Source organism: Pongo pygmaeus, chromosome 16 (genome assembly GCF_028885625.2).
Source record: "Pongo pygmaeus isolate AG05252 chromosome 16, NHGRI_mPonPyg2-v2.0_pri, whole genome shotgun sequence".
NCBI lineage: Eukaryota > Metazoa > Chordata > Mammalia > Primates > Hominidae > Pongo > Pongo pygmaeus.
In genome coordinates, this window is record NC_072389.2 from 80,124,359 (window position 1) to 80,137,559 (window position 13,201).

Consider the following 13,201-nt stretch of genomic DNA (forward strand, 5'->3'; position numbering starts at 1 on the left):
TCGCACCACTGCACTCCAACCTGGGCGACAGAGTGAAATTCTGTCTCAAAAAAAAAAAAAAAAAAATTAGCTGGGCGTGGTGGTGCACTCCTGTAATCCCAGCTACTCGGGAGGCTGAGGCAGGACCCGGAAGGTGGAGGTTGCAATGAGCTGAGATCGACAGAGAAAGACACTGTCTCAAAAAAAAAAAAAGATATATACGGCCAGGCGGCTGGGAGTTCGCGACCAGCCTGACCAACATGGAGAAATCCTGATTCTACTAAAAATACAAAATTAGCCGGGCCTGGTGGCACATGCCTGTAATCCCAGCTACTCAAGGGGAATCGCTTAAACCCGGGAGGGCAGAGGTTGTGGTGAGCCGAGATCCCGCCATTGCACTCCAGCCTGGGCAACAAGAGCGAAACTCCGTCTAAAAAAAAAAAGACTAAACATACAAAACATATGTAAAAAATGACGTCCAATGTTTGTACAACTTAACCTTTTTTTTTTTTTTTGAGACAAGGTCTCATTCTGTTGCCCAGGCTGGAGTGCAGTGGCATGATCATAGCTCACTGCTCAAGTGATCCTGCCTCAGCTTCCCATCAGAGTAGCTAGGACTACAGACATGCACCACCATTCCTGGCAAATTTTTTTAAAACTTTTTTGAGGCTGGGCACGGTGGCTCATGTCTATAATCCCAGCACTTTGAGAGGCCGAGGCAGGTGGATCACTTGAGGTCAGGAGTTCGAGACCAGCCTGGCCAACATCGTGAAACCCCATCTCTACTAAAAATACAAAAATTAGCTGGGTGTGGGGGTGGGTGCCTGTAATTCCAGCTACTCGGGGAGCAGAGACAGGAGAATTGCTTGAACCCGGGAAGCGGAGGTTGCAGTGAGCAGAGATTCCACCACTGCACTCCAGCCTGGGTGACACAGTGAGACTCCATCTCAAAAAAAAAAAAAAAAAAAAATTTTTTTCGGGCCACGTGCAGTGGCTCACGCCTGTAATCCCAGCACTTTGGGACGCCGAGGCGGGCGGATTACCTAAGGCCAGGAGTTCAAGACCAGCCTGGCCAACATGGTGAAACCCCATCTAATAAAAATACAAAAATTAGCCAGGCGTGGTGGTAGGCGCCTGTAATCCCCGTTACTCGGGAGGCTGAGGCAGGAGAATCACTTGAACCCAGGGGGCAGAGGTTGCAGTGAGCTGAGATTGGGTTATTGCACACCAGCCTGGGGGACAAGAATGAGGCTTCGTCTCAAAAAAAAAAAAAATAACCTTTTTGTAGAGACAGGGTCTTGCTATGTTGCCCAGGCTGAACTTGAATGCCTGGACTCAAGTGATCTTCCCATCTAGGCCTCTCAAAGTGATAAAATTATAGGCGAGAGGCACCAAGCCTGGCCTTAACCTTTGTTTTAAAAAAAAGAGTAACAAGGGCCAGCACGGTGGCTCACGCCTGTAATCCCAGCACTTTGGGAGGCCGAGACGGGCGAATCACGAGGTCAGGAGATCGAGACCATCCTGGCTAACACAGTGAAATCGTGTCTTTACTAAAAATACAAAAAAAAAAATTAGCCGGGCTTGGTGGCGGGTGCCTGTAGTCCCAGCTACTGGGGAGGCTGAGGCAGGAGAATGGCATGAACCCAGGAGGCGGAGCTTTCAGTGAGCTGAGGAGCTGAGATCGCACGAGAGTGAGACTGTCTCAAAAAAATAAATAAATAAATAAAAATTAAAAAAAAAGAAGAGTAACAAAGGCCAGGCACAATGGCTCATGCTTGTAATCCCAACACTTTGGGAGGACAAAGCAGGAGGATCACTTGAGTCCAGGAGTTCAAGACCAGCCTGGGCAACAGGGTGAAACCACATCTCTACAAGAAATACAAAAATTAGCTGGGCGTGATGGTGCACACCTGTGGTCCCAGCTGCTCGGGAGGCTAAGGTAGGAGGATTGCTTGAGCCTGGGAGGCAGAGGCTGCAGTGAGCTGAGATCATGTCACTGCACTCCAGCCTGGGTGAAAGAGAGAGACCCTGTCTCAAAAAAAAAAAAAAAAAAAAAAAAAAGTAACAAGTCTTGGCACAGTTGTTTGTGCCTGTAATCCCAGCACTTTGGGAGGCTGACGCAGGAGGATTGCTTGAGCCCAAGAAAGAGTTCCGGACCAGCCTGGGTAACACAGTTGAGACCTCGAGGCTGACACAGGAGGATTGCCTGAGCCCAGGAGTTCAAGACCAGTCTGGGTAGTACAGTGAGACCCGGCTCAATTAAAAAAAAAAAAAAGTAATAAAATGAATGAAAATCTTGAAAATAAAATTACCTTCACTGAACAAGTGAAATAACAAGAGACTTGATGTATATTATTATGCCTTAAATATGTTTTGCTATAAATCAGCAAAACTACGAGAAATCTGATGAGATAGCTTAAGGTAACATAGACCAGCTCTGTGAAGCTGATGCATGTTGGCTTCAGGCACTCCAAGAAGTACACCAAACAAATCCATCCTGAGCGATGCAAAGACATGCTTTGTGTTTCAGTTTTTATTGCAGAACAAACCACCTCAAAACTTACTGGTTTCACTCTTAAACAATAAGCATTTATTCTTTTTCATCAGTCTGTGGGTTTGCTGGGGAAGTCTTCTGGTCTGGGCCAGCTTAGCTGGGCCTGGATGGTCTAGAATGCTCTTGTTCATATGTCTGGTGGTTGCTGGCAGGCTAGCTGGTCTAAGGGGCCACACTCATACATGTCTGGCAGTTGGTCAGATGTCAGATGGAGTGATGACTATGTGTCTGTCATCATCCATTAGGTTAGTAGGAGTTATCCTCGTGGTAGTGGAAGAGGTCCCAGCAGCAAGAGAAAGCAAGCCCCTGTTGTAATCACTTCTCAAGACACTTCTTGCTTTACATTTGCCAGTGTCCTACAGGACAAAGCAAGTCACACAGCCAAGCCTAGATTCGGTGAGAAACAGACTCCACTTCTGCATTGGAGAAGCTGAAAAACACTGTGGCTATTCTGTTCAACCCACTACCCTTTAGAACCCAAAGTAGAGATTAAATGATATTCCTTGTAACATGAATGGGCACGTATCTCAGGATTTAATCATCTAGGTTTCAGGGCATTCTACATTTTCTGTTACTTATATCATATTTCTGTGATGGGAGGAGCATGCTTTTCTGTTGCAGCTACTGAGGTCAACTAGTACAGCCACTTTCCTAGGCTCTTTTCTATACCTTGAGACAGAGATAAAACTGAAGAGGTAGGCAAGAAGCTAGATCTTCTCAGGGCCCTATAGGCCACATAAAGGAATTTAGGACTTGATCCCAAGAGCAATGCGAAGCCATAGAGCATTTTAAGGAGAAAGATCCGATCACTTGGGCTGTAGTGAAGACAGTAACTCTAGAAGTTTTGCCAGGAAGGAGAATTAGTGAGATAAGGCTTTAGTCAACAGAATGTGGGATTGAGGGAAAGGCTTTTTTTCCTTCTTCTTTTGAAAGCAAAAGATGAGTGAAACTAGAGTTTGCTTGAATACTAATAAAGGATCCAATATTGTAAGAGGTTAAAGGGAGATCCCTAAGAATTGTGAAGGGAAACTTGAACAGCTATGGAGTTTGGTTGTTTTTTTTTTTAGATGGAGTTTTCGCTCTTGTTGCTCAGGCTGGAGTGCAGTGGCACCATCTCGGCTCACTGCAACCTCTGCCTCCCGGGTTCAAGAGATACTCCTGCCTCAGCCTTCCGAGTAGCTGGGATTACAGGTAACTGCCACCATGTCCAGCTAATTTTTGTATTTTTAGTAGAGACGAGGTTTCACCATGTTGGCCAGGCTCGTCTGGAACTCCTGACCTCAAGTGATCTGCCTGCCTTGACCTCCCAAAGTGCTGAGGTTACAGGCATGAGCCACCGCACCCGGCCTGGAGTTTGGCTTTTAAGAAGAAAACTTCATACAATAAAATTGACTTTATTTTTGTTATATACAGTCCTATGGATTTTAACACATGTACAGATTCAAGTAACTACTACCACAATCAGGATTCAAAAGAATTCCATCACCCTAAAATCCTCCTTTTTGCTATCTCTTTAGTCATTCTCTCCACCCGCTTAGCTCCTGGCAATCACTGACGTACTCTCCAAACTATAATTTCAATATTTGTATGAGTGTCATTTGAGACTGACTTACTTGGCATAATCCTTTCATTATTATGTAGTTATAATGCCTACTTGTTGTGTATATCAATACTTTATTCCTTTTTATTGCTAACATTCCATTGGTGTTGGCTTCTGCTGGTATTCCTTAGGTCAGCAAATGATACCATTATTCTAACAATTAGTTGGGCCAAAAACCTTGGCATCATCCTTCACTCTCTTCTCTAGCCTATATGACCAATCCATCAGCAAATCTTAGTGGTTCCACTTTATCTTTTTATTTAGTTATTTTTTTTGAGACAGGGTGTCTCTCTGTTGCCCAGGCTGCAGTGCAGTGGCATGATCATGGCTCTCTACAGCCTCCATCTCCTGGGCTCAAGCCATCCTCCCATCTCAGCCCTGACTAGCTGGGACTACAGGCACACACCATCGCACCTGGCTAATTTTTTTTTTTTTTTTTTTTTGAGATGGAGTCTTGCTCTGTCGCCCAGGCTGGAGTGCAGTGGCATGATCTCGGCTCACTGCAAGCTCCGCCTCCCAGGTTCACGCCATTCTCCTGCCTCAGCCTCCCGAGTAGCTGCGACTACAGGCACCCGCCACCAAGCCCGACTAATTTTTTGTATTTTTGGTAGAGACAGGGTTTCACCGTGTTAGCCAGGATGGTCTCGATCTCCTGACCTTGTGATCCGCCCACCTCTGCCTCCCAAAGTGCTGGGATTACAGGCGTGAGCCACCGCGCCCGGCCATCACCTGGCTAATTTTTGTATTTACTGATAGAGACAGTTTCACCATGTTGCCCAGGCTGTTCTTGAACTCTTAGGCTCGAGCGATCCACCCATCTCAGCCTCCCATAGTGTTGGGATTACAGGCGTGAACCACTGTGCTCACTGGCTCGCTCAGCCAGCTCCACTTTCAAAATACACCTGGAATCCAACCACTTATCACTACCTCCACTGCTGTTACTTAGTTCAGGCCACCATCATCTTCTGCCAAGATTAGTGCTTCTACTCTTACCCCTCTACCCTCATAGTCTATCCTTAACACAACAGCTAGAATGATCCCTTTAGAGATATAAATCTGATCAAGTCACTCTTGTGTTCAAAACTCTACTCTCCAGGGCTTTCAGTGGTGACCGCAAAGTTGTTGCCACAACTGATAAGGCCCTGCATGATAAGGCCCCCGCTACCTTTTTTATCTGGTCTCTTAGCACTCTCCCCATCACTCACTCTGAATCAACATAGTGATCTCCTTGCTATTCCCATAGCACCTCAAGCAGGCTCCTGCCTCAGGGCATTTGAATTTGCTATCTCCTCTGCCTGGAACACTCTCCCCCTAGATATCTACATGGCTCACACCCATTAAGTCAATTGCAGTTTCTGCTTAAGGGCTCCTTATAAATGTTTCTCTAACATCTAAAATAGCAGCTACCTGACACCACTGTCTAATCCCTACCCTGCTTTGTTTTTCATAGCATATATCCCTGACATTACATACTTGTTTTCTCTCCCCGAACTAGTAAAGATCCTTGCGAGCAGGGAATTTGTTTTGTCCATTGCTCAGTAAGCACCTACATGAGTGCCTGGTCTGGCATATAGTGGGAGTTCAATGAATATTTTTGATTGAATAAATAGGAGGTAAGGACAGGATGGGAAGGCAAGTAAGTAGGTTTCTCGATTTCAGGACATTCTACATTTTCTGTTACTTACATGATAAGGAAATCAGGGGAAGTGGTATGGGTATAGGTCAGAGATTTGTAGAGATCGTGGAGAGCAAGTTGACTAGAAAAATATAATGAAATTTCTAGTCACAGTTCACAGTCTTTTTTTTTGAGACGGAGTCTTGCTCTGTCACCCGGGCTGGAGTGCAGTGGCACAATCTCAGCTCAATGCAACCTCCACCTCCCGGGTTCAAGCAATTCTTCTGCCTCAGCCTCCAAAGAAGCTGGGATTACAAGTGCTTGCTACTGCGCTCAGCTAATTTTTGTATTTTTAATAGAGACAGGGTTTCACAATGTTGGCCAGGCTGGTCTCGAACTCCTGACCTCATGATCCACCCACCTCGGCCTCCCAAAGTGCTGGGATTACAGGTGTGAGCCACCACACCTGACCCACAGTCCATTTAAAGTTGGTCTTTATTAATGTAGTGATGCCAATCTGTTCAGCAGGACACTATTTTCTTTTTTTTTTTTTTTTTTTTTTGAGGTGGAGTTTTGCTCTTGTTGCCCAGGCTGGAGTGCAATGATGCAATCTCAGCTCACAGTAACCTCTGCCTCTCAGGTTCAAGCTCTCCTGCCTCAGCCTCTGGAGTAGCAGGGATTACAGGTCTTCGCCACCACGCCCGGCTAATTTTTGTATTTTTAGTAGACAGGGTTTCACCATGTTGGTCAGGCTGGTCTCAAACTCCTGACCTCAGGCGATCCACCCGCCTCGGACTCCCAAAGTGCTGGGATTACAGGCGTGAGCCATCGTGCCCGGCCTCAACAGGACAATTTTTTTTTTTTTTTTTTTTGAGATGAAATCTCACTCTGTCACCCAGACTGGAGTGCAGTGGTGCGATCTCGGCTCACTGCAACCTCCACCCTCCGGGTTCAAGCGATTCTTCTGCCTCAGCCTCCCCAGTAGCTGGGACTACAGGCATGCGCCACCACACCCAGCTAATTTTTGTATTTTTAGTAGAGACAGGGTTTCACCATATTGGCCAGGCTGGTTTCTAACTCCTGACCTCGTGATCCACCCACCTCGGCCTCGGGATTACAGGCGTAAGCCACCGCGCCCAGCAACAGGACAACTTTCTATGACAAGGTACAAGCAAGGAGAAACACATAGGTCCATCCAGGGTGAGGGATTTCGTTGGGGAAAAAGGAGTGTTGTGGTGGGATTAAGATTAAGTAGGGGCAGGACTGTATTAATGTACCACTGAATCTCAAAAGGATAAGGAGGGAAGTGAAGAGGGGATTAATGTATAAGAGATAAAGAGAGGCTTTCAACCGATTAGATGCTCTGCTCTGATAAAGTGAAAGAACAGGCTGGGTGCAGTGGCTTACGCCTATAATCCCAGCACTATGGGAGGCCGAGGCGAGCGGATCACCAGAGTTCAGGAGTTCGAGACCAGCCTGGCCAATATGGCGAAACCTGTCTCTACTAAAAGTGCAAAAATTAGCTGGCTTGGTGGCGCACACCTGTAATCCTAGCTACTCGAGAGGCTGAGTCAGTAGAATTGCTTGAACCCCGGAGGCGGAGGTTGCAGTGAGCTGAGGTTGCGCCACTGCACTCCAGCCTGGGCGACAGAGCAAGACTCCTTCTAAAAAAAAAAAAAAAGTGAAATAACAGTAACAACAGTTATGCTGTAATTCTATTTTTTTTTGGTGGGGGGGAACAGTGTCTCTGTCACCCAGGCTGGAGTGCAGTGGCACAATCATGGCTCACTGCAACCTCCACCTCTCCTGGGCTCAGGTGATCTCCCACCTCAGCCTCCCGAGTAAATGGGACCACAAGCATGCGCCAAAACGCCTCATTAAGTTTTGTATTTTTTATAGAGATGGGGTATCGCCTTGTTGCCCAGGCTGCTCTCCAACTACTGGGCCCAAGAGATCCGCCTGCCTCAGCCTTCCAAAGTGCTGAAATTACAGGCGTGAGCTATTGCATCAGGCCTCTAATTCAAAAGTAGTCAAGCTGAGAGAATAGCAGGCTGTAGTTGAAAAGAGCGTTGTTCAAATTACTGAGTCGTAACGCGATAGCGTTTCGAGGGACAAGGTTCAGGTTTAACTGGGATTGGGAGGCTGATATAAGGGTCGCTAAAGACGAGGCCCGATGTTGAATGGGTTGGCCACATAGGCTCTGAAATTATCAAAGATGGTCAGACGGGAGACAGACAAGGAGCTGGATACACAGATCGGCAGATTATCTCCAAACGGGGTGAAGTAGGTGACAGAGTCTAAGGGGAAGGGTTGAAGAAGCAAGTGTTTTTACAAGAGGTGACAGCACCTGGCACATAATCCTGACCTCTGCAAACTGAGACCTGAGAATACTAATTCACATGAGAAAGTTTCAAGGGACGCAACATTCTCGGGACAGCCAGGTCTCTGTCCCAGGAAGGAGCGGAGAAGTTTAGATACAAGCTGATCTAAACACGGGAACCCCTGAGGAAGACCGGCTTGAAGGCAGGAGATTGAGGAGGGGACCGAAGCGGCGGCAAACCCTACACTCTGCTTTTTAGTTACTTTCCTCCCAGCCAACCGCCCAAGCCACACCAACCTCCGCAATAGAAAACGCTCGGAGAACACGATCTCCCGCCCGGCTCTTTTCAACTCCCCGCGGAAGTGCTCACACCGGAACCTCTCTGTGTCCGCACTTTGCCATTGGCCAAGGCTTCCGCCCGCTTCCATTCGCTTCCTCCCACAACTCAGTCGGGCTGCGCGGTTCATAGGAGTCACTTCCGCCTCGTCCCACCGCCCCCCCCGCCCCCCGGTCCGTTTTTAGCTGCTTCCGGCTTCGGCCCAGCCCCGCCCCCTGTGGCCCCGCCCCGCCCCCGCCCCCTCCCCTGGCCGGCGGTCCGGCCCCGCGGCGCCGCTTCCGGTGCGGGCCCCGCCCCGGCTGTGGCCCCCGGCTGCGGAGGAGGCCGAGACGCAGCTGCCGCTCGGGGGCCTGAGCGGCCGCCTCCGCCGCCACCCGAAAACCCGGAGCGCCCCACACAGGTAAGCGGCGCGGGTCCGGGCTCCCTCGGGCATGGCGGGAGAGGAGGCTGCGACAGGTGGAGGGGCCGAGGCCAGGAGCCGAGGCAGGTGTGGAGAGAGAGGGGAAGGCGCGGGTCGGGGGCGCGGGGACCGCGAAGGAAAGTGAGAGGCCGCGGGAGCCCCGAGCGCCCTGTGCCCATTAGGGCATTTGAGATAAAGCGATGAGAAGGGTGAGGGGCCCTGGAGCTGAGTGGGCGCGCAGATAGGTGGGGCGGGGGCCATCGGGAAAGAGCCAGCGGATTGGCTGGAAGGGTTGGTAGAGGTAAAAGTGATAGGGCTGAATGGGGGGAGGTGAATAAAGAATCGGGGGAGGCGTGCAGGGGTGACCGGGAGGTGGGCTGTGGGGCTTACAGGGGCCCGGGGCCAAAAGAATCCGGCAGCAAAGGCAGGGGAATGGTCAGCAGGCCGGGTTCAAAGTTGCAGGTAGTCCGTTGTACCCGGCTTGGTGGTCCGGGAACTTTAGGGGAAATGGGGGAGGGGCCCGTGTGAAGGGATGAAGAGGTTTAGATTTGAGACATAAGTTCTCCAAATGTAGGCAGGTGGCATTGTTTGGATCGCTGGCTGCTTAGGGACTGCGGGAAGATGGGCTCTTTGTGGGAGGGTGTGTGTATTGAGTTGTAGAACTGACTCATCTCAGTCTTACTATAAGAGGCTGTGGGAGGGACACCTCCCCCTCTGCTGGGGACAGCATTCAGAGAAGATGGTGCCACAAGACAAGAAGCAGTTGTTCAGTGACTGGCAGGACTTGGTTGAGAAGTTATTCCGATCGTGATTGATTGACTGTAATGACTATGAGGACATTTAAAATGAACACCGAATTATTTGCTTTATTCTGTAATTTTCTTTGACCCAAATTGTTTTCATTTTAAATGAACACTTTTGCCAACTGAATTTAATGTGGATGTAAATCTTGTCACGCTTTTTTACACTGTAAGAAGAGCTAAAGCAGAATGAAAGTATTGCTGCAAGCGTAACTCACACTTTCTAAAGTGCCAAGAGAGGAAGTAAAGGCAGTAAGAGGCAAATTGGAATGCGAATCTTTCACAGAACACAAAAGGCACAAACAGGGCTATAAGATAAACAGAAAATGAGAACTTTTAATCTCTACTGATTGGCCTAGATTTAAAAATTGTGCCCTTTTTTACTCTAACCTGGAAAAAATCTTAAATCCAAGCAGTTTTTATTGCTAAAGATGTGATTACTTCTCCGTGAATTTTTGAAGATGCGAAAGACACTTTGTTTTTTGTCTTTCGACCCAATCCTAAAACACTGGAACAATGCAGATATCAAGTCCCAACATGTGCAGTGCAGCTTCTTTCATGTGATGACAAAATTGTACGCCATGTTGCAAGTCCTGTTCACCTAAAATTGCCCTTGCATAGTAATCCATTCAGTTATGGAGACTTGCTGAAGAAACATAACTCAAGTGAAGTTTGTTGGGGGTGAGGGCCTGCAGGGGAGAGGTGGGGGAGTTAAAGGAGAAGAGGGTGTGAAAGTGATGTGTGTTTGGAGACTGATTGGTAAGAATGCAGATAAACCTGCCCCCAGAATGCTTTTGGCCCGAAAGCCTTTTCTTTTTGTATTTGTCAGAGAATATCATAGTAGAAATGAATCAGAAAGAAAGGGGATGTGAAGAGATTTACTTGGCTGTTTATAAAAAAGAAGGAGCATTAACTTGTTGTTCAGACAATGTTGATATCTGTTTCAAATTAATTAACTTTAAAATCTCCAGAGGAATTCCCCCGTTTGCTTTTGAGTGACGATTGCAATTTGAGACTCTTGCCTCCTTGCGTGTTTCTTTCATGTTGTTGAAATTGGATTCTTTTTGAGGCTATAATGTCCAGTTAGTATGGCTCAGTCCACTCAACAAGCAGGCTGGCAATTTGATCAGGGAAATTTGAAAAGTTTAAAACCAAGAGCAGCTTGCTTGGTCTTGCTTTTTCTATGACAGTAAAACTGTCTGCCTGATAGTTCTGTGTCTAGCTTAGAGGTGATATCTTTGTCCTGTGGGCTTGGGAACATATTCTCTCTTTTGCAGGCAGGTCCTTCTTTTCCTTTATTATTATTGTTTGCATAATTATGCTTCTGCTACAGTGCAAACCCAGTTACCTTTTCAGTAATTAATGTTCAGTAACATTAATTCAGCAACAGATTAATGTTTGATAATGTAGAGGAAGAGAGATCAGAACACGTTAGCAGACTGGATATTGGCTGGATGTACTTCTTTTAAAGCCCTCAACAGTCTGCTGCTACTACTGAAATTCATTCCCTATTTCCCCTCTTAGATCCTGTTTCTCTTCTTCACACCTTTTCCTACCCACCCACGAAACCCCCACCACTCACTCATCTTAAAACTCAGGTTTAGGAGCATATGTTTAGCTTTCGGAACTCATGGCCCTCTACTGGAGAAAAGGAAACCTTTTTATACCTGTTTTACATAGTTGTTTTCTCCCCCTCCTTCTTTGTGGTTTCTGTTAATCACTAAGGTTTAGACCCAGTGTGCCTGGTGGGCTGTGCCCAGGTTCAGAGTCATGCCACTCTGTGGGTGAAGCTTGAGGCAATAATGGAGCCACTTCAGCAGCAGCAGCAGCAGCAGCAGAAGCGGCAGCAGCAGCAGCAGCAACAGAAGCAGCCACACCTGGCTCCTCTGCAGATGGATGCCAGAGAGAAGCAGGGCCAGCAGATGAGAGAAGCCCAGTTCTTGTATGCCCAAAAGCTGGTCACACAGCCGACTCTCCTTTCCGCCACACCTGGGAGGCCTTCTGGCAGCACTCCCTTAGGTCCCTTAGCCAGAGTTCCACCCACCACAGCAGTGGCCCAAGTCTTTGAACGGGGCAACATGAACTCAGAGCCTGAGGAAGAGGACGGAGGTTTGGAAGATGAGGATGGGGATGATGAAGTTGCAGAGGTGGCTGAGAAAGAAACCCAGGCTGCTTCAAAATATTTTCATGTGCAGAAAGTAGCTCGCCAAGATCCCAGAGTGGCACCTATGTCCAATCTACTTCCAGCACCAGGGCTCCCACCACATGGACAACAAGCTAAAGAAGACCATACCAAAGATGCTTCCAAGTCCTCACCTTCTGTCTCCACAGCAGGGCAGCCGAACTGGAATCTGGATGAGCAGCTCAAGCAGGTCAGTCTTTCTGGTATTGGAGGTCATTTGTTCTTCCTAAAGGCCGGAGAGGGGTAACGGACTGACAGGGTCAGGGGCTGTGCCAGTCTGTGCCTTCTCACCCCACTTCAGTGACCAACAGCCTAGACATGAATAGACTTTGGATTTTGGATTTTTTTCTTATTTAATATTTATTTTCTTCATTAAAGCAATGAAGTGTATGTTACTCTTTTTTTTTTTTTGGACATGGAGTTTTACTCTGTCGCCCAGGCTGGAGTGCAGTGGTGTGATCTCGGCTCACTGCAACCTCCACCTCCCAGGTTCAAGCAATTCTCCTGCCTCAGTCTCCTGACTATCTGGGACTATAGGCGCGTGCCACTATGCCTGGCTAATTTTTTGCATTTTTAGCAGAGACGAGGTTTCACCATGTTAGCCAAGATGGTCTCGATCTCCTGACCTCATGATCTGCCCACCTCGGCATCCCGAAGTGTTGGGATTACAGGTGTGAGCCACCGCCCCTGGCCTGTATGTTACTCTTAATATAGGTTTTTCCAAGTTTGATGTGAAAGAATGTCAATACAATCTTCTTTTTTAAAGGAAGGATGAAGTTGCAACAATGTTGTGAGGAATATCTAAAATGAGATGTGTGACTAATTACAGCTTTTCTAATAATAATGTTTTCTAACAGTAATGTAAAAGAACGTTCTTGCCTAAGACAGTTTCTTAGCTCCAGGCTAACCCTCTTTAAGAACAGTTGGTTGTTTGGAGCTAAACACAGCTGACAAGAAACACTTGCATTGTATATATTTTCCAACAAAGAGCCTTGTAGACATGATTTCATTTCACTCTTACATCATCCCCTTGACAACAGGGAAGGGTAGACCTCAAAATTTCCTTTTTAGTCAAGGAAAGCTGAAGTGACTTCCAAATGGCTGAGCATCAGAGTCAGTTAGGGAGCTTTTTAAAAAATACAGATTGCTGAGTCCTAATGAATTATCTTGGAGGATGGAGCCTAGGGAATCTTTGTTCTCAACCAAGCCTCTTCTCTTTCTGACCCATAATATAGTTTTTCCTCGCCCAAAGGATGGGAGTGATGATAAGTTGTTCCAGCTTAAGTGACTTGTTGGTGCTTAGTAAGGGAGTTCATGGGTACCCTGCAGAAGCACACACACTTCTTGTGATCCAGTGGTACTGTTTAGAAATCATTTGTGAAAAGCTGTGGGTTTTCACAGGGCAACTGAGAAG

The 13,201-nt window shown here is 47.3% G+C and overlaps 1 protein-coding gene and 1 long non-coding RNA gene across 3 annotated transcripts in view; one reads left to right on the top strand and one right to left on the bottom strand.

Moving 5' to 3' along the window:
- Nucleotides 1–8,514, bottom strand: part of LOC129014555 (uncharacterized) — a 66,234-nt gene extending 57,720 nt beyond the window's left edge. Inside the window, exon 1 of the long non-coding RNA XR_008494246.2 lies at nt 8,366–8,514. This is a non-coding gene — a long non-coding RNA (uncharacterized LOC129014555). The remainder of the gene's footprint in view (nt 1–8,365) is intronic.
- Nucleotides 8,515–8,667: 153 nt separating this feature from the next.
- ARID3B (AT-rich interaction domain 3B) overlaps nt 8,668–13,201 on the top strand; it is a 58,029-nt gene continuing 53,495 nt past the window's right edge. For both annotated transcript variants that reach the window (XM_054452046.2, XM_054452047.2), the window contains exons 1-2: nt 8,668–8,805; nt 11,331–11,977. In XM_054452046.2, the coding sequence (XP_054308021.1) occupies nt 11,408–11,977 (570 nt within the window). In that variant the 5' untranslated portion in view covers nt 8,668–8,805; nt 11,331–11,407. The remainder of the gene's footprint in view (nt 8,806–11,330; nt 11,978–13,201) is intronic.